The 21,932-nt window shown below is 35.9% G+C and overlaps 1 protein-coding gene across 4 annotated transcripts in view; it reads left to right on the forward strand.

Annotated features, from left to right (window-relative positions):
* Positions 1 to 19,101, forward strand: part of Rai14 (retinoic acid induced 14) — a 136,348-nt gene extending 117,247 nt beyond the window's left edge. Inside the window, exons 8-18 of one of the 4 annotated variants that reach the window (XM_078017255.1) lie at positions 619 to 725; positions 1,339 to 1,517; positions 1,766 to 1,794; positions 3,436 to 3,522; positions 4,646 to 4,732; positions 6,994 to 7,048; positions 9,537 to 9,655; positions 10,400 to 11,935; positions 13,370 to 13,519; positions 16,566 to 16,631; positions 17,207 to 19,101. In XM_078017255.1, coding sequence (XP_077873381.1) covers positions 619 to 725; positions 1,339 to 1,517; positions 1,766 to 1,794; positions 3,436 to 3,522; positions 4,646 to 4,732; positions 6,994 to 7,048; positions 9,537 to 9,655; positions 10,400 to 11,935; positions 13,370 to 13,519; positions 16,566 to 16,631; positions 17,207 to 17,284 — 2,493 coding nt within the window. In that variant the 3' untranslated portion in view covers positions 17,285 to 19,101. Of the gene's footprint in view, positions 1 to 618; positions 726 to 1,338; positions 1,518 to 1,765; positions 1,795 to 3,435; positions 3,523 to 4,645; positions 4,733 to 6,993; positions 7,049 to 9,536; positions 9,656 to 10,399; positions 11,936 to 13,369; positions 13,520 to 13,820; positions 15,360 to 16,565; positions 16,632 to 17,206 lie in introns of those variants that run through there. The other 3 variants (XM_078017258.1, XM_078017253.1, XM_078017257.1) reach the window with 3 other exon arrangements.
* Positions 19,102 to 21,932: the final 2,831 nt, after the last annotated feature.

Below are 21,932 nucleotides of genomic sequence, written 5' to 3' on the forward strand. Positions count from 1 at the left end.
ATTGCAATGTTTTCATTCTCAATCCATTTGATATAGTTTATATACAAGTTGAGGATCTAATTTTCTTTTTCCAAAAGGATTGCTAATTGTCATGACAAGTAATTCTTTTTTATCCATCTTTTATCTTGTCTTGTGTTAATTGGTTATGTTTTGGCACTTATTAAAATCATGAAAGGTATGCCTTCTGAGAGGAGTAGAATGACAGCAAGTAGGTAGTTCACTGGGAAGAAGCTGCCTAGAACAGTAAGTCCTTTTGAGCCATTCGGAGACAAGTCCTTCATTTCTCCAGAATCATCCTTCAGTACATGATACTCTTGCCTTAAGCCTGAACACACCTTGAGTTTAATACTTTCTCCTGTGATCACTCAGACTCAGTGACAGCTGAGGGAACAGGCAAGCAGCCCAAAAGGTAAGGCTTCTAGGGAAATGCTAACAGAGAAATTCTATAAGAGTTGCCCATGATGTAATGGTGGCCATAAAGGGGCCTAAAATATCATGATGGATCAAATATTACACCAGCAGTACAAGTCATGGGGGTACCTGGGGAAAGAACAAGGGTCTCTGTGATTCTGGCATTTGGTGTTAAAGTTAAAATCTAAATCAGAGTTTGTTTCCTAGGATGGGAATATCCCGCTGCTTCTTGCAGTACAAAGTGGCCACTGTGAGGTCTGCCGCTTTCTCCTGGATCATGGAGCAGATGTCAATTCCAGGGACAAAAACGGAAGGTACTGAGTAAACAGGCAAAAATCATGTGACTTAAGTGATGCTGATGTCACTGAGTGATGCTGAGTCTTTCACAATATCATAGCTGTATTTTGAATGGTTTGTTATAATGTGTTTTAACTTGTTTCTTTTTAAATTTTCTACCTTTTTGGTAATCAAGAATCTGTTTCCACTTAAAAATAATGTTTCCCAGACTCTGAGCATCATTGCTGACTGGATCTGTGATGAAACCATTAAATATTAAAGTTGATTAAGCTATTTCCTGTGTCTTTTCATGAAAAATAAGTAAATATACTGGTTACTTTTGAAAAGTCTTCACAATATACAGGTTCTGTAAAATACTTGAGGTACAAGGGTAAGATTTGTGGCAATCATTAAATACTATCATTTTATATCAAACAGTACAGTAGATTGTTTCTATATTATTTAACTAGATATGGTTTAACATTTAGTTTAAAAATAAATATACCACCTAATTTCATCTTGATAGCATTTCATTTTGAATCTCCCAGATGATTAAGTAAAGGTTCTTTTCCCTGTTTTCAGGGCAAAGAATTTCCGAGGAAAGAGTTTTACATTTATTTAGAGCTAATTTTGTGTCTCCCTTTTCTTTAGAACTGCTCTCATGCTGGCTTGTGAAATTGGCAGCTCTACCATCGTGGAAGCCTTAATTAAAAAGAATGCAGACCTAAACCTTGTAGATTCTCTTGGACACAATGCCTTACATTATTCCAAACTCTCAGAAAATGCAGGAATTCAAAGCCTTCTATTATCGAAAATCTCTCAGGATGCTGGTATGTGAAAGAAAATAGTCAATGTTGTTTTAAATTCATGTACTCCATTTCCCCCAAAGGATAAAGGAATTTGTGCAATATATATTTTATTATTCTTTTAAACATAGTCTTGAAGAAAAATGAAGTGTTAAATGTTGTGTATGATGTGTGTGTGTGTGTGTGTGTGTGTGTGTTTCCACCCAAAGCAAATATGAAATATGAGTCATTATGGTTCTTATGGTAATTTTCTTTCACTTTTTCTTCTTTAGACTTAAAGAACCCAACAAAACCAAAGCAGGTATTTATCTTTTGGGGGTAGGGATGTTTTTTATCTTTGTTTGTGAGTATTTGAAAATGTTTATAATAAACTCTGTAGTTCACTAGAAAAGTGATGATGACTACCTGGTGTGGTGGCATACACCTACCCGTGTATCCCAGAACTCAGGAGGCTAAGGTAGGAGGATCAAAAGTTTGAGGCCAGCCTCAGCAAATTAATGAGGCCCTAAACAATATAGGAAGACCCTGTCTCAACATAAAAAAAAATAAAGCCAAGTGTGGTGGTGTATGCCTGTAATCCCAGTGGTTTGGGAGGCTGAGGAAGGATTGCAAGTTCAAAGCCAGCCTCAGCAAAAGCGAGGTGCTAAGCAACTCAGTGAGAGCCTGTCTCTAAATAAAATACAAAATAGGGTTGGGGATGTGTCTCAGTGGTGGGTGTCCCTGAGTTCAATCCCCAGTAACTCCACCCTAAAATTTAAAAAGGTAAAAATAAATTTAAAAACAGTCTGGGGATGTAGCTCAGTGGTAAAGCACCCCTGGGATTAATCCCCAGTATCAAAAAGAAAATAGAAAAGTGATGATGACTATGTGGAAGATACTTAAGGAGTGCAATGTCTTTGGAATAAATGATTCATTATTATGAGGTGGTAAATGTTTTCTTAATGATTTACCTTATTTCAAAAGCATATAACTTTAAACTTGCTACCTATATATTCATCTTTTTCTGAAATGTACTAATGCTTCCCACTGGTGTGGGAAATTTGATGTAGTTTAAACACTGAGACTGAATAATAATATTTTAACTACTTGTAATATCACATGGACTACAGACCTATAGTCACAAAAATGCTAGCTATTTAATGAAAATAAGAGATTGAACTTTTCCTTTTATTTCTTTTTCCCCTCTAAAATTTCACCTAGAGTTAAATGCTTGTATTATCATATGAACTACAGATCTGTCATTACGAAAATGTTAAATACTTAATGAAAATAAGACATTTAGCTTTTCCTTTTATTTTAATTGTTTTTCACCCTAAAATTACACTTAGTATTACTTGGAGTAGAAATTTAGACGTTTGCCCTGTTATTTTGGAGTTTTTCTAAAAAGCATGTTGTCACTATTAATTTAAGTTTGGTTGTTCTATTTATGTATACATCAAAGTTCTTAAAAAAAATTATAGACAACAAGTAATACTGAATATATTATGTGCTAACTGTATTCCTTACCAATAACTTTTAGAGATGAGGTTCCCCCTTTCCCTCATGTTTACTTTCTTTAAAACAAAAGGTGGGTGGTGGAAGTCATGCAGAGATGTGGGAAATCCAGGTGTTTTGCATTAAGATGGAAAGTACATGTGAATGTAATCTGGGTTCTGATTATGGTAGGCAACTCTTGTCCTCTACTTTCCCAGTTTTCCACACCAACTTAATCTGGTTTTGTCTATGTTTTTAATCTTCTTGCTATGAAAGCATGGACTGCTAGAAGAAAATGTAGAGCATGCATATTACTGTATTTTTGTGTTGATAACAGATTCCAGGTCTTGATGGATTAAGAAATGCATGGGCTATAGAGGTTTTTCTCATTTGTTTGATGAAGCTACTTGCTCAAACTTTACTAACCTAACTAACCCTCCTCCATTCTTTGGACTGTGATAACTTTCAGCATGATCAAGTCTCTAAAATAAGCTCAGAAAGAAGTGGAACTCCAAAAAAACGCAAAGCTCCACCACCTCCTATCAGTCCTACTCAGGTAAAAACCAAAGCAAACCAGCAATCAATAAGCAGAAAACAATAATAGTTTCATCATTTTGCGTTTAGGTCACAAAGTAATGTTTTAGACCTGACCCTTAGTGCGCATTTAAAATTTTCTTAAATTCTGTAGATTACAAATTGTGATAAGAAGGATTTTGATAATTAGTATGGAAATAATGTTGACTTTTATCTGTTTCAAAACTAGAGGATTAAATAGTATCTTTTTAAAAAGCCTCAAGGAAATTTCTCAAAATCTTATGACAGGCCAGGCAGAGTGGCACATGCCTGTAAATCCCAGTGGTTTAGGAACCTAAGGCAGGAGGATGGTGAATTGAAAGCCAGCCTCAGCAACTTAGCAAGGCCCTAAGCAACTTAGCAAGACCTTATCTCAAAATAAAAAGTAAAAAAGGCTGGGGATGTGGTTCAGTGGTTAAATGCTTCTAGGTTCAACCCCTGGCACAAAATAATAATAATAATTTAAAAAATAATCTTATGATAGAAATTTTTCTAAGATAATAATAAGTCAGCCTATTTTAGTTCCTCATATTAACAATTCTAGTAAGAGTTAAGGGTAAGATAATGAGTAGTTAGTGAGGCAGTTAGTTGAAAGTGAACTTAAGTTGGTTTCTTAAAACATTGCTAAAATGTGTCTTTCTAATTAAATTTATAGTTGATTAATATTAAAAATAGTTTTATTTCTGAACTTATAAAAGCTTCTTAATAGAGGAGGAAGCACATAAATCTGTGAAATGGCAAACAAAACAGGTTGGGGTTTGTTGTTTAAAATCATGTCATGAAAAGAATAATCTATTCAAATAATAGAAATATCTCACTAATAAATAATTTTAAATATATGTTAGCATGAAATACTATTCATTAATACTATTGTCAGCCTATAATAGAAGTTTTATAGATTTAAAAAACTGATTCTAGTTAACATAGGAGCAAAGTTATACTCTGCAAAACTCAAAAATTATTTGATGTAGCTGAATTGCCTGTGTTAACTGAAGCTAAGGGTACTTATGTGAGTTTAGTTGCCTGGATGTTGCTTCAACAGCACTGGAAAAGAAAACACTTTGAGGACATATTCTTTACTGGTGGTTTTCATTTTCTTCTTTTAGTTGAGTGACGTGTCTTCCCCAAGATCAATAACTTCAACACCACTTTCGGGAAAGGAATCAGTATTTTTTGCAGAAGCACCCTTCAAGGTATTTCCTTTCTAGATTCAATTTTGTTCTTGTATTTTATGATACATCATAGACTTGCTTTAAGTTATATAACACTGGACAAATATAAATAAAGTATAATATACTTCTCAGTCATTCGCTCACAATCTTTTCATCGTGAAGGACCCCTGGATTATTTTTCCTGGCTTAGACAGTGTAAAACAAGAATAGGGAGAATTAATTGCAATTACTAACCAATAATTTTCTTCAATAGGAAAAAACGGACAAAGTTACTTACCGAATCCAAAAAAAATAGAACTCATAAAAGCAGAATACAATGGGGGAATAAGGATTGGGGAGGTTGGGGATATGTTGGTCAAAGTGTACATCTCAGTTCAACGGGAGAAGAAATTCAAGAGATCTATTGTACAATATGGTGGCCATAGTTAATAACAATGTGCTGTATTTTGGATAATTGCTAAGAGAGTAGATTTAAGTGTTCTAATCACAAAAAATGATATGTGAGGTAATGCATATGTTGATTAGTACAATTTAGCCATATTATATACGTATTTCAAGACATAATGATGTACATGGTAAATACATATTTTTTTCTTTATTCATTAAAAATTAAATTAATTTTTTTAAAAGGTGTGAAAGTTACTGGCTTCTGACTTGCAGTCACTCCTTCTTTTATTCCTTAATAAACATTATTTATGAAGTGGCAAACGTTACATTTTTTAAAAAAATTCTCTATGTACAATGCAATATCCTATATTGGATCCTTAGATAAAGTATGTTAGTGGAAAAATTAGATGTGAAAAGATGTGGAAGAATTAGACTGCTAATATTCTGTTGGAGGAAATTACATGGTACAAACTACTTCAGAAAACTAATAGTTTCTTTAAAAGTTACACAAATACCTAAAAGATGATACAGTCATCCACTTATGAGTGTTTACCCAGGAGAACTAAAAACATATCTATATAAAACATTGTATATAGATGTTTAGAGTAGCTTTATTCACAGTGTTCCTAAATTGGAAATGACCTGAATGTGTATCAACAAGTGAATAATACAGATAATGAGATATATTCATATAAAATAATGTTACTCACCAAAAATAGGATGTGCAAGCAACATCATAGACAAATCTGAAAATCATGCTGAATGAAAGTAATGAGCCACAAAAATATCCCCACTTTTTCCATTACATTCCATTTAAAGCAGTTTTAAAAAATGCAAAATGGACAGGTTGCCTAAGAATGGAGTGGGCAGGATTAGCTGTGATAAATGCATGAATAAACTCTCAGGGAAAAGGAAATATTCTAGATCTTGATTATAGTGGTAGTTCCATGGCTGTACATCTGTCAAAACCCCTTCAGATTAGAAAATTTGAATAGTTTATTATACCTTATATAGTTAAAATATGTACATTTTCAGGAAAAAGGAAAGGACAGCTTTTTATAAAGAGAAGCATTTGCCAAAAATAAGCAACTTAATTTTTAGCATTTTGGCTTTTGCAAAAGTTCCTTTACTGAAAAGTAATCTCTTATCATTGTCTGGGGTTCATCTAGATGAAACATAATAAATTTTTGGCAAGTTAATATAATGTTTTAAAACAAAAGCCTTGAAATGAGAGTTTGTCTTTGAAGTTCCAAGAATTTTTGTAATATATTAACAGATATTCAGGGACAGAGGGTTAGAGGAAATCTTTAAGAGATCAGTTGCCAATCCAAGAGTATATGCATTTTTTTCCCTTATAAAATTATCTTCTTATTACTTTTAGGTCTTATTTATTAGCATCTCTTTTAGAAAGATTAATAAGATTAATACAGATAATTTTAAAAATGATTAAGCTAAAAAAATGGTAAATACATATTTTTTTCTTTATATACTTTTAATATACTTTAATGTATAACCCAGATAAATATAACTTCTATGTGACATCATTAAGAAACTAGTCTTTTCCATCTTATTTATTTAGGACATAGCCCAATAAATAAACTATGGCATGAAATTATTATAATTTTAAATATATTTGTGTTGTGCTCCCTAAATTGTATTTCTGAAAAGTGTTTTGAGGATATGCACTCTGAAATTTAAAATATTTAAAAAGTTATACCTTAGTAGATAATTGCCATGTTTTCACTTGTAAAATATCTTCTTTCCTTCAGATTTTTTATTTTTCTTGTAGGATAACAGACTCTGCTCTCCGTAAGCTTAGGAGGAAAATCTACCTGATTCTTTTGTGCAATGTTATATTTAGGAGTATTATTTTTACATCATTTTTATTTCTGCAGGCTGAGATTAGTTCTATACGAGAAAACAAAGATAGACTAAGTGACAGTACTACAGGTAAGATAAAGCAGCATCTGTTTTTGTTTCTTTGAACAAACTATCTTTACTCCATGTCTCTTTGAACAGAGCAAAGACAAAGCCAGGAACAGCCTGTGGTCATAGAGCTGCCAATAATGCAGCTCTGGGCTTCAGGGGCCTGAACCTGAATTTTAAAAAATATCTAACTTTGGTATGTAAAAAAGTCCATTTCTGTTTTCACTTGTCCATAATTAAATGTTAGTATTTCATTCAATTATGAATATAGGAAATAAACACAGGGGTATTAGCAGACCAGTGACTTTATCACAAGAGAATTCCCTGCCAATTTCCTGTCACCTTACTGTTATTGCAGATATGTTGGAAATTCGTTTATAATATCACCACTAAAGATCATGGCAGTTATTAGACCTGCTTTTGGATATCATTATTTGGTGTGTTACAAGATAATCTTATAGATTACTGTATATTTTTTCCTATGCATTTAAAAACAGGCTGTAGGCTGTTAGCTAATAGCATAGAGCACTCATTGCAGCTGAGCAGCAAATTATATAATGAAGGGAGAAAACCATGCACCTCCATGACTGTTACAATGCAATTTTACCACTTAGATTTACAAGTAAACCACACACAGTCAAACTGTCTTAACAAAGATAGGTTTAGTTTGTTGTATCTTTTAAGAGTCCCTTCTAAAGAAGATGGAGATTCCTAAAGTTTAACTGAATCTATAAGAATGTAGTATGATTTCTTCAGAATTAATTTATAATAGAGTAGATGATTTCAAGGTTTCCCTTTAGCTCCAGCACTCAGTTTCTTAGAGTATCGTGCGTTTTATATGAGTCTGGACCTTTGATTTGCTAAATTGAGAAATATTAAACTTTCAAATTCCTGGCAGAGATCAATGTTAATACAGCTGAACAGGTGTTACATGGCTTACTTTTAAAACCATCCATTGTATCTGAGAAGTAACTTCTGTTGCTTAGAATTGAGGTCATGCTTCAATTCCCAAGTTTATCACACCAGACTTTATCTTAAGAGGACTCACAAAACTCAGAGGACTTACCATACATCAGAACAATGCCTTATATCAGATGTAAATATTTCTATGAAAAAACATCATTTTTTCGTCCATCCAAATTAAGATTAAAGTTTTCATCTCTGCATTGAATGGCTGTGAAAAATTAAAAACATAATAGTAAAAAATTTAGGTTTGTACTTTTCAAAGAGTCATCTATAAACTATTGCCAGTCGGCAATAATAAAAGAGTTTTCACCAGAAAGTCATCCAGCTATGTCACCAAGCACACCATCTTGTGCAACTGACATTTTTTCATAGGAAGTCTTTCTGCAGTTCATTTCGTTCTGGAGCTAGTTCCATGTCTTATCCCAGTGAACACTTTGAGTAGCATTGTTTCAAATGCTATTCAGGCATGATAATCAATATGATGCTAAAAAGTGTGGTTTACTAACTGTGATTATAGTGTGATTTGGAGAAAATCATTTCATGCCAGGTGGTCAGTGAACGCTTTTAAGGAGGAGGTAAACTTTGACGGGGTTGTAAAGGATGCTCAAGAGTTATCTAGCTGGGTTCAGTGACACCTGAAATCTCAGTGGCTCGGAAGGCTGAGGTAGGAGGATTGTGAGTTCAAAATCAGCAATGGCCAGGCACTAAGCAACTCAGTGAGACTTTTCTCTAAATAAAATACAATATAGGGCTGAGGATGTGGCTTAGTAGTTGGGTGTCTCAGAGTTCAATCCCTGGTACAAAAAAAAAGGTATCTAGGTAAAGAGATGCAAGGGCAGGCCTGTGGATAAACAAAGAGTCTGAGGAAATGGAAATTTAGGAAAGATGTAGTGAGTCATAAACCAGAAAAATAAGACTGGGGCCAGATAAAGAGGCTTTAACCCATATAAAGGAGTTTGGAGATTATTTTTGGAGGGAAACAAAGCATTTGAACCAAAGGAATGGCCTAACGTATGTTTTGGGAAGACTAATCTGACATTGTTGTTTTATTCTGGAGCAAGTTCCATGTCTTATCTCAGTGAACACTTTAAGTAGCATTTATGTCCCTACATTTTTACTGGGGAGAATATATGGGGCATTGAGTAAGCCATGTGCAAAGTTTCTGAGAAAGGTGATAGAAGTCTGAACTTGAGTAATGCTCTGGTAGGAATAAGAAATAAATCAGGTTCCAGGGATCTTTCTAGAAGGATTCACATAACTGAGACTTAATGAGGTACAGGGAGAAACCAGAAACCAAGATTAATCAAATGAATGAATAATGCCCAAATCTATCAGTTTTATAATTAGCTTGATACACCTGTGCTACAAATACTATAGTCAGGAAATGCCAGTAATTTCTATTCATCTACCCAACTGAGGATGAGGAATGGTCATAGTTAGGACTTTGAAGAAGAACTGGTTAAGCCAGAAAGTGAGTCTGTTAGAAGTTAGAGAAACAGCAGTTTAATTTTTAAAAACATTTTAAATTGCCTTTCTCCTTTCCAAGGTGCCGATAGCTTATTGGATATAAGTTCTGAAGCTGACCAACAAGATCTTCTTGTGCTGTTGCAAGCAAAAGTTGCCTCCCTTACTTTACACAACAAGGAGTTACAAGATAAATTACAGGTAGCTAAGTAGATAATTATCTACCACAGATAATTCTGTGGAGTCAAATGGCTATATTTGTACATAAGTTTCTTGGGTAGATAACAGTATTCTTCATTAATTCTATTTCTGTAAATTGGTAAATTTTATGTAATTACATATATAGTTATATAATTACATATAAATTATTAACATTTAAATATAAATAGAATATATAAAAATTTTTACACAAATAAAATGTGTTTATAGATACATTACATAGAGAGAATGCTATGAAAAATTTTGCATAAAATTTTATATTTTTCTATTTTTATACATTAAAATGTCTATATTTTAAAATTTAAACATTTTATATATACATGTGCATAAGTATATATATTTGTATATAATATTTTCCATTCATTTTGTAAAGTCGATCATACAGTACTCTCAAGAACTTGATAGGAAATAGCTGTACTATGCCTATTGCCTCTCTGGGCAACTAGAATGATATAAGAAATAAAAATTTGAGTGGGAGGTTTTTACAGGCAAAACAATTCCGGTATTTTTTAAATGATACAAATAATCTGTTCTAATAGAGCACAGAATAAGCTTTGTGTTGTAAATCTGACTCTCATGTCCCCAAAAATATATTTATTATGGTAAAGTAGTACACATGGAAAACGATCACCCAGCTCTCCTGTACCTAAATTTTAGACTTGTTCTTCTCACTCTGGTGCTTGTTTATTTAATTTAGTGCCATTTAATTCCTGCTTTATTTCCCAGGCCAAATCACCAAAGGAGGCAGAAGGAGACCTAAGCTTTGATTCTTTCCATTCTACCCAGACTGATGTGGCCCCACCCCTGGGCAAACCTAGTGAGGCCTCTTCCCCAGACTCCAAATCATCTCCATCTGTCTCAATGCATTCTTTGGGGAAACCCACTCTTGACAGTGATGTTAGAATTCAGCAACTACAAGAGATTTCGCAAGACTTGCAGAAGAGATTGGAGAGGTCTGAAGCAGAGAGGAGGCAGCTACAGGCTGAACTCCAGTCCCGAAGGACAGAACTGGTATGCTTGAACGACACAGAGATTTCAGAGAATGGCTCAGACCTCAGTCAGAAACTTAAAGAAACTCAGAGCAAGTATGAGGAGGCAATGAAAGAAGTCCTGAGTGTTCAGAAGCAGATGAAACTGGGTCTCTTGTCTCATGAGGGTGTAGATAGCTATTCACATCTCCATGAGCTGAAGGTCACAGACAGGGAAATAGATATGCTAAAGCAGGATCTACAGAACGCATTAGAAGAAAGTGAAAGAAATAAAGAGAAAGTGAGAGAGTTAGAGGAAAAACTTGTGGAGAAGGAAAAAGGTGTAGTGATTAAGGCACCTGTGGAAGAGTATGAGGAAATGAAAAGTTCATACTGCTCTGTTATTGAGAATATGAATAAGGAGAAAGCATTTTTGTTTGAGAAATACCAGGAGGCCCAAGAAGAAATCATGAAATTAAAAGACACACTAAAAAGTCAGATGACACAGGAAGCCAGTGATGAAGCTGAGGACATGAAAGAGGCCATGAACAGGATGATAGATGAACTCAATAAACAGGTAAGTGAGCTGTCGCAGCTGTACAAAGAAGCCCAGGCTGAGCTGGAGGATTATAGGAAGAGGAAGTCTCTAGAAGATGTAGCAACTGAATACATCCACAAAGCAGAGCATGAGAAACTGATGCAGGTGACAAATGTGTCCAAGGCCAAAGCGGAAGAGGCACTGTCTGAAATGAAGTCCCAGTATTCAAAAGTATTAAATGAGTTGACCCAGCTCAAGCAATTGGTGGATGCACAGAAAGAGAACTCTGTGTCCATCACAGAACATTTGCAAGTGATAACTTCACTGAGGACAACTGCAAAAGAGATGGAAGAGAAGATAAGCAGTCTTAAAGAGCACCTGGCGAGCAAAGAAGTGGAAGTGGCAAAATTGGAGAAGCAGCTCCTAGAGGAGAAAGCTGCTATGACTGACACAATGGTACCTAGGTCTTCCTATGAAAAGCTCCAGTCATCCTTGGAGAGTGAAGTGAGTGCATTGGCATCAAAATTAAAGGATTCAGTAAAGGAGAAAGAGAAGGTCCATTCAGAGGTTGCCCAGGTTCGAAGTGAGGTCTCACAAATGAAAAGGGAAAAGGAAAACATTCAGACTCTTTTGAAATCCAAAGACCAAGAAGTAAATGAACTTCTGCAAAAATTCCAGCAAGCTCAGGAGGAACTTGCCGAAATGAAAAGATATTCTGAGAGTTCTTCAAGACTGGAGGAGGATAAAGATAAAAAGGTTGGTGAAATTCTGTTGCCATTGGGTTTCTGCTAATAGGTCCTAAGACCCTGAAGTTTTACTATATGAAACATTTATAGGATTTGTTGACACTCATCTATTGAGAATGCTTAGAGACTCTGTACATGATTACATCTGTCCCTTAAAGTCACACTAAGAACAGTATGTTGGAGGAAACAGATGTGTTAGTATACACCTGTTATCCCAGCTACTCAAGAGGCTGAGGAAGGAGGATCCCAAGTTAAAGGCCTGGTCAACTTAGACCCTATTTTAAAATTTTAAAAAGGGCTGGGGATGGAGCCGAGTGGTACAGTGCTTGCTTAACAAGTGCAAGGGCCTGGGGTCAATCCTCAGCAACCCCCCACCCCCACACTGCCTGGCCAAAAAAAAAAAAAAAAAAAAAAAAGGTATGCTGGATCTTGATTTTTAAAAAATACCAATCTTCTGCCACTTCCCTTTATATATATATTTTCACATATGTGGTACATACTTGTCCTTTAAAAATGATTTTATGGAAGTTCTGCCTGTTTGGGGGATCAGAAGTATCTGAAAGTGTATTATCTCTTAATACTTCTCTTTAAATCCAGGGTAGATTTCTCCATCATATGGAAATCCAAGTACTCCTAGACTTAATCCTACTCCTCAAAGCTCCATGACTCCTCCTCCCTGAGTCAGCATAAATATCACTACTCTCTCTGGCCCCCATTTTTAAAGGTGTATAGGAAGAGAAGAGGAACATGGTGGGAGTAGGCAGTTTCGAGATGGCACTGGATATGGTGCAGAGAAAGGAGAGGAGCAAAGCGTAGGTTCATAAGTTCATGATGATTTTGTACCTGCATCTGCTCCCCATCCCCAGTCCCACATGGTGGAGACTCTGAATTCATTTATAAGCACCATTTATCTTTTTGTAATGAATACTTCAAAAAGCACTTCAAAGGCCTATGGAATGGGGAAATAGGGAGTGGTGGGGTGAGGTGGGAGGCTGAGTTTACTTCAAACCAAGTTGTCCAGAGATATAAGGGCTCTAGGACTAATTCCTGATTGTCCATGTTAGCAATATTGGACAAGATGTAATTGTCTTCAAATAAAAAAATGTTTCTAATCCCAGTCCTGCTATTTTTTAACCACACTTTTTTTAAGGGTAAAATGAGGAAATTAGTATCACAGCTCTTGTCATGCCCATGCACCAAAACAGTACGTAATTCAAGGGATTACATCTGAACAGAATAGATATAGAGAGCTTTGTTGATCTGCCTGATTTTATTATCTTTTTCAGTTTGTGGGTTTCCTGTAAAAAATTAAAAAGAAATTGTTCCAGAATCTCAAGTTCCAGAGACCAAAAGATATGACTCTATTAGAAGCCGAGAAATATCTGGAATTTTGCTTCTAAAGACATATTACATGCCTATTGATGCAGTTTTCCTTTTTCACTAGATAAATGAGATGTCAAAGGAAGTCACCAAATTGAAGGAGGCCCTCAACAGCCTCTCCCAGCTCTCCTACTCAACAAGCTCATCCAAAAGACAGAGTCAGCAGCTGGAAGCGCTGCAACAGCAGATCAAACAGCTCCAGAACCAGCTGGCTGTGAGTGGGCTTTCTTCCACTGCCTGTTTTGGGGTGAGGGCAGGGCAGATGACATACCAATTTAGCCATCAGGGCCAGGAGCCACAAACACAGACTCCCAGCCTAAAGGAATGTTGTACTTCAGTGAGCAATGAACTGAAGACTTCTTTGATGAGGGCAAAAGAGAGAAGCACAGGTGAAAGTCCCAATCATGGTCCATAATGAGATGAGTCAAATGCATTGCTGGGAAGGGAGAAATCAGTGGGAGGTTGCTGCTTATTCACTCATTCACTAACTTTCCACCACTTTCTTCTTTCTGCAGTGGTTGTTCTCCATCGATGGCAGTGGCAAGAACCTTTTCTCATTAGGGGCCAGAATCTCTGGTAGTTGTGTATCTACACATACACATACTGCTTCTTGGCCCCTCTATTTCAACCAGGAAAGTCCTTTCGATATCTGTATGGGTTTCCTATGGCCACTGTAACAAATCACCACAAACTTGGCTTTATACAACATGAAGTTAATATCTTATGAGTCTGGAGACCAGAAGTCCAAAATATGTTTCACTGGACTAAAGTGAAGTTGTTAACAGGGCTGATTCCTTCCTGAGGCTATAGGTCAAATAGGCTCCATCTCTTTGACTTTCCAGCTTCTTAATGCCAACTGCTCTCCTAGGTTCATGACCCCTTGCTGATCTTCAGAGCATGTCACTTGAGCTGCTTTTATCTCCCTATCTCCTTCTTTTGACTTTCTTGCCTCCCTAATGTAAGGACCCCTATTTTTTACATTTAAAGCCCACTCATGTCATCCATGAATATCTTTCTCTCCATCTCTAAACTCTTAGTACCATCTATAATAGGCAACATTCATAGGTTCTGGGGATTATGATGTGGAAATTTTTTGAGGACCATTATTTAACCTATCACAGTATCTGTTAAGGTTTTAGTTGACAAGGTACGTTACATTTTCTATATGAAGTCAAGGTTAGCTTTCCATGGATTCTCTCTAGCTTCCTTTCACAAGCAGAAAATGGATTTGATTTCTTCAAAAATTTAACAGTGGTGCTGGGGGAAACACGTTTTCTACAGTCCTTACTCTTGCTGGCCACAAAGTACAAATCTAGCTCTTTATTAACAGTTCTAGCAATGGTGGAATCAGTAGGAGATGCTCCTTACTGGGTTCTGCAGGTTACTTTCCTGACAAAACAATTATTCTAGATTTGTAGATAAATTGACTTATATAGTAATCCTTACAAGTATTTAGTGTGTTTATTGAGCTCTCATGTATCAGTAGTGCATATGATGTCAATGATATAAAAATGAATAAAACACAGCCCCTGCTCTCAGAATCTGTTCTCAATATAAATTGGAATGATAATCAAGCATCCAGTTACAATAAAATGCCTAGCATACTGTGCTTAAGGAGGAAACATATCAACTCACCAACCTGGGTGAGTCATGAAAAACTTACTACAGGTGGTAATGCTTGCATGGATCTTGAAGGGTTGTGTAAGAACTCATACTTATTCAGCAACGACTGAGATGCATCACTTAGGTGGCCCTTGGCAATAGGCTGACAGTAGAAAAATGAATTAAGCAGACAGGTATCTGATGGGATCAAAGAGTCATAGAAGGGGTCAGAGGCAAGTAAGTTTGCTAGAAAAATAGATTGTGGTCACAGAGTGGGATGCTTTCATTTGAGATTTCAGAGATGGTTATGATAGAGGCAGAAATATGACCTTGAGAGCAAGTAGCTAAAAGAAAGAAGAACAAGTCATAGAAACTGAAAGACACAGATTTTAGATGGGTCATTCACTTAGATGTTGAAGTCAACAAAATGATGAGAGAAGGAGAGATGGAAAGGAAGACAGTGATCAGAAGCTAAATAATTGTATGGAGAGAGCTGAGAGGTAAGAAGGAAACAACATAGAGAGGTACAGGCTTAGTGTCCCTAATCCAAAAATCTGAAATCTAAAATGTCCCAAAATCACAAATTTTGAGCACCAATTTTGTAGCATTCGTGATTTCAGATTTTCAGGTTAGGGGATGCTCAACCAGGAATGTTTATGCAAGTACTCCAAATCTGAAAAAAAAAAATCTTAAATCCAAAACACATCTGCTTCTATCCAAGGATAAGAGATTCTCAGTTTGTATCAAATGTACCTTCTTATGGCATGAACTTCAAAGAACTGAGGGTTCAAAGATTGTCCTTTAATAAAAAAAAAATAGCTCATATTCTAACACTGGTAGGAAGGAGGTGAGAAGAGGTATTTCTGCACATTTCTAAACTTCTGAAGTAATCTATATTAAATGGTCTCAATTTTCATGATGAAGTAGTAGAAAGGACCTCTTAGAATGAGAATACTTCAGGGAAGAGTTAGGATCCTGGATACATGTCACTGAGAGAAACCAGAGTTAAAATTCAACAAGGAGAAATAAATCCATCAACAGCTGTAGTGAGCAACCATTTGAGATTGCCTCCATAGTACACTGACAGCTAATAATTGAGCTGCCAGGGGTTATAGAACACTGGCTGCACAGGGTATGATCAATAACTGTCTTATAAAGAATAGATTATTGAGTTAATAAATATTTAGTGATTATAGAAAAGTCTAAAATTACAAAAACTCTAAAAAGTTCCATAAATAAAAATTGCCAATAATTCACCAACTGAGGAAATTATTTTTTGCATTTAATCAACTTCCTTACACTATTTACTATGAGCAAATGATCTATATATTTTATAAGTGTGTATATATATATATATATATATATATATATATATATATATATGCATGTGTACACATATGTTTTTTAAAACTTAGGATTAAAATAACTTTTTCATAAAATTTCTTCTAAATTTGGCATGCCAAAATGAAATGGGCAGGTTTGTTTCTAAGAATATAATAATAATAAGTATATAGTGAACTCATAGCAAATAAGCTTCTTATGCTAGTGGAGGGAATCAGTTGCATAGTAGCTAATGGCTGTTTTCCCATGTTTTCCTTTTTTTTGTTGTTGTTTTTGTTCTTTAAAGATCTCCTAATAATGTCAAATTGTCTCTTTAGGATTGCAAGAAACAACACCAAGAGGTCATATCGGTTTATAGAATGCATCTTCTGTATGCTGTGCAGGTATGGTAACGCCCAGTGAAGTATCTGGACATCCCAAAGAAAAATAGCAGCAGATGTTGCCAACACTCCCATCATTCAAACAAATAGAAGGAATAAGAAATAGAGGAGAATATTTTTCATTAGCAGGCTTTAAGATGCCTTTTTCTTTGTTTCAGATTTTGGGTCAAGAGTCTTGAACCTCTTTATTGGTAGCAGCCTCATCATAATGAGATGAATGAATTTGTGGCTGCTGTCCCCCATCAAGAAGACCAGAATTTGTTTTCCAGGCATGCAGATATTCCCAGAGTCCCAGGCACTGCCTTACCCCTGCCTTTGTTGATGTTCATTTGCAATTGAGATCCTAGATACCCTTTGCTGAGGGCTTTGGCAGACCCAGTCTCATCCTCCTCCTGATGGATAAAAGCCACCCTCTTTGACTCAGTCCTCACAGAAATGTGGGAAAGATAGGGCTGCCATTCCTCTGAGAGTTGGAGGGAATAAGCCAAGGCCTTCAGCCAGCCAGCTCTCATTCCTAGGCGAGGAAGTGCCACGACTTAATAGAGGTTCTAATGAATGTCTTTTGTGTGAATTTCTAGGGCCAGATGGATGAAGATGTCCAGAAAGTACTGAAGCAAATCCTTACCATGTGTAAAAACCAGTCCCAAAAGAAGTAAAGCAGATTCCTTGAGAGAACACTGCCCCTTGTCGTCCATCTCGGTATTAGACCCAGTTGTTGGCAACCACTGCCATTGTTCTCATTCGTGGTATGCACTGTGACCTAGCATAGCTTCTTCCCTTTCCAAAGGATTCTGAGGACAAGTCCCCAGGAAATGTGTCTCCTCCTCAGAACTGCTTAGAGACTTCAGACCACAGAGGTGAAAGTCCTCATCCCTTCAGATTCCAGAGCTGAGATCAGCCACACCCAGAGGTCTGGTCCTGATGTTGGTGGATAGACCCCTTAACCAGCTGAGTGGCTTCATCACTACTGAGTGATCCATTGAAGACTCCACGCAGTGAATGTTTCTTCAGTTTCTCTTTGGGCTGTGCCAATCAGCACAGGAGAGCTCTTTTAGGCTTTGGTTTCCAACTTCAAAACATGATTTAATTTCTAACCAAATTCTTATGGCACTAGTTAACAAAGTGCATGCTTAACACTCTTTATCATAATATCCTGTGGATTTAAAATCTCTAATTCCACCTTCTCTCCCCTCAAGCTGCCTTATAATATATCTCCTCACTCTGCTTATCAATTTCAGTTTGATGAGCACTATTAACTAAAATATGAAGTTTAAAAGCAAAAGCAAACTGTCCTTAAAAGTTTTTATAAGCAAATCATTGACATATTGCAAATTTTCTATGCAAACTTGCCTCCTGCTGTTACCTGTGAAGCTCAGGAAATCCAAACATTTATGTTTCAACAAGGGACAGTAAACTGTGTGTTTACAGCCAAAAGAAATGCCTCATAGTACTTAACCTCAATTTTTTAAAAAAGTGGTTTTTTTTTCTCTATAATATTTTTATTGGCTCTTTAAGATGTTTTCATATCTAAGCCCCTAAATAAGTGAAATTACATTAGATTATATTAACAAACTATTTTTTAGGTAACCATGCTTAAGACTTTTTAAAAATATAACTTTTTCCTCAAAGTTTTCAGCTATAGCAAAGATAGTCTGTATTCCCAACTACCACCAATACCCCTAGGACTTTCTGCCACATTATCTCAGAGCTGCAGTGCATTTCTGAAAATAGTAAATCCTCTTTTTACCCGTTGAATATTTGTGAATGTCCCAACTCTACAAGCACCCATAAACTGTCTCTGGAAGGACTGTTAGTACCAATCAGTTTTCCAGCTTTGAAACTAAAAATCCTGATATGGAAACATGGTGCATAGCAAAAGTCTTGGGGGAAAATATTTCTGTTCACTTCACTTTCAGGATAAAAATGTTTCTTACTTGCTTGCAGCTTCTCTTATGGCATTGATCTTAAGGGAGAAAAAACAGAATACAGAACTTTTAGTCTATAACTAAAAGTGGAGGCCTGTTTTGACAGGGCCCACTTATCACAGGGCTGCCTAGGCTCAGGGGGCGTCCGGCTGAACTGGATGATATGTTAATCTGTATTGAATAAGGACCAACAACAGCAAAACAAAAATGGCTTTAAAGCTTGGTGTTGTTACTTTTCTTAAGTTTTTTAATTATAGTTAAGCAATTTCAAAAATGCTCCAAAGAAATGTGAAAGGACTTTTTGTCACAGCACTTAAGAAAATACAAAACAGCCCCTGACATGTCCCCCGCACAGAAATGCTGCAGAGTATAAAACTTGAGACATTTTGTAGGATGCCTGACAAAGTGTAGCCTTTTATCTTGTTTCAGGATGCATATTTATTACAAGTACTCTGGTTAAATATGAAAAGTTATATGCTGTAGTTTAGCATTTTGTCTTTGTAATTTGCAGAAATTACTGCAGAAAATAAACTTGTTTCATTTTGCAACTGTTGTTTTGGTGTCTTCATAAACATACCTATATCTTCTGATCAGTTCAACAGCATTTCAGTGAGGTTTTTCTATTTTGGACGATGCTCAGATGGTGAGAGCTGTCCACACAGCCTCAACTCATTCTGTCTCCCAGCTCTTGTTTTCATCCTGAGCCTGCCCTAATTATCAGACACTTTGGGGCAATTATATCCTCCTAGTCCTTTAATTCAAAATTGCCTCTTGTTTGCTCTGTTGCCTTTTTATCATGGAAGCCTCCACTAGATTCCATCACCCTCCACCCATGTTCTTCTTTAAAGGTAATAATGCTTTAAAAAATTCAAATACATTCTCCTACCCTAACAAGGATAACTCATTCTTGAAATAACTCTTGTAGAATTTATTCTTGCAGGTTAAAATCACAAATACCAACCACAGTGAAATAGGTGCAGCTATTTGAATAATAAGTATTCTCTTGTTTTTGGTGGGGCTTTTTTTGAATTAGTAGAGTATATTTTGATGTATTATACGTGCATGGAGTATACTTTGTTCTAATTAGGATCCTGTTCTTCTGGTTGTACATAATGCAGAGTAACCCTGGTCATGTATTCATATACGAACATAGGAATGCTCTGTCCAATTTATTCTACTGTCTATACTATTCTCATCCCCCCTCCTTTCCCTTTATTCCCCTTTGTCTAATCCAATGAGCTTTTATTCTTCCCTCCCTCACCCTTATTTTGTGTCAGCATCCATATATCAGAGAGAATATTAAGCCTTGGTTTTGAGGGATTGGCTTATTTCACCTAGCATGATTGTCTCCAGTTCCATCCATTTACTGACAAATACCATAATTTCATTTTTTATGGTTGAGTAATATTCCATTGTGTATATATACCACAGTTTCTTAATCCATTCATCCGTTGAAGGGCATCCAGCTGTTTTCATAGCTTAGGAATTGTGAACTGAGCTGCTATAAACATTGATGTGGCTGCACTACTATGGTATGCTGATTTTAAGTTCTTTGGGTATATACCAAGGAGTGGGATAAATGAGTCAAATAATTCCATTCCAAATTTCCTATACTCTTTTCATGTGATCACACCAATTTGCAGTCCCACCAGCAATGAATAAGTAAACCTTTCCCCCCATATCTTTGCCAATATTTATTATTACTTGTGTTCTTGGTAATTGTCATTCTGACTAGAGTGAAGTGGAATCTCAGTGTAGTTTTAATGTGCATTTCCCTAATTGCTGGAAATGTTGAACATTTTTTCATATATCTATTGGCCATTGGTATTGCTTATTATGTGAAGTGCCTGCTCAGTTCCTGAGCCCATTTATTGACTGAGTTATTTGATTTTTTGTTATAGTTTTTGAGTTCTTTGTATCCTGAAAATTAATGCTCTCATTTGCAGGTGGCAAATATATTCTCCCGTTCTATAGTCTCTCTGTTCATGTTCCTGATTGTTTCCTTTGTTATGCAGAAGCTTTTTAGTTTGATACCATCCTACTTATTGATTCATGATTTTATTTCTTGCACTTTAGGAGTCTTATTTAGGAATTTGGTTCCTAAGCCAACTTATAGAGTTGGGCCTATATTTTCTTTAAATAGGCACAGGGTATCCAGTCTGATGCATAGGTCCTTAATCCATTTTGAGTTGATTTTTGTGCAGGGTGAGAAAAACGGGATTAAATTTCATTCCTCTACAAATGGATTTCTAGGTTTCTCAGGCCATTTGTTGAAGAGGCTACCTTTTCTCCAATGTATATTGATGGTACCTGTGTTTAGGATGAGATAACTGTATGTATGTAGGTTAGTCTCTGTGTCTTCTATTCTGTTCCATTTATGTCTGTTTTTGTGCCAATACCATCCAGTTTTTGTTACTATAGCCCTGTGGTATAATTTAAGTTCAGGTATTGTGATGTCTCCTACTTCACTTTTCTCACTGAGGCTTACTTTGGCTATTCTAGGCGTCTTATTTTTCTAAATAAATTTCATGACTGCTTTTTCTATTTCTATGAAGAACATCATCCATATGGCCATTTCGATTATATTAATTCTGCCTAACCAAGAACATGGAAGATCTTTCCATCTTCTAAGGTCTTCTTCAATTCCTTTCTTTAGTGATCTGTAGTTTTCATCATAGAGGTCTTTCACTTCTTTTGCTAAATTGATTCCCAAGTTTTTGTTTGTTTTTGTTTATTGTTGTTGTTTTTTGGGAAACTACTGTGAATGGAATAGTTTTCCTAATTCTTTTTCAGCTGATTTACCACTGGTGTATAGGAATGCAGGAAGACATAAAAACTTAAACATACTTCCAAGCAATGAAATTGAAGATGCCATCAAAAGCCTAACATCAAAAAAAGCCCAGAAAGATTCTCAGCTGAGTTTTACCAGACCTTCAAAGAAGAACTTACAGCACTACTCCTCAAATTATTCTATGAAATAGAAAAGGGGGGAACTCTTCCAAACTCATTCTATGAAGTTAGTATCATCCTGATGCCAAAACCAGAAAAAGACACATCAAGGAAAGAAACCTTCAGACCAATATCCCTCATGAACATAGATGCAAAAATTCTTAATAAAATACTGGCAAAGTGCATACAAAAACATAGTAAAAAGATAGTATACCATAATCAAGTGGGGTTCCTCCCAGGGATGCAAGGTTGGTTCAACAAACAAAATCAATAAACATAATTCATCACATCAACAGGTTAAAAGACAAGAATCACATGACTATCTCAATAGATACAGAAAAAGGTTTTGATATCATGAAGATTAATGCTCTCATGTGCAGGTGGCAAAGATATTCTCACATTCTGTAGTCTCTTTGTTCATATTCCTGAT

This window comes from Ictidomys tridecemlineatus, chromosome 1, assembly GCF_052094955.1.
Source record: "Ictidomys tridecemlineatus isolate mIctTri1 chromosome 1, mIctTri1.hap1, whole genome shotgun sequence".
NCBI classification, from domain to species: Eukaryota; Metazoa; Chordata; class Mammalia; order Rodentia; family Sciuridae; genus Ictidomys; species Ictidomys tridecemlineatus.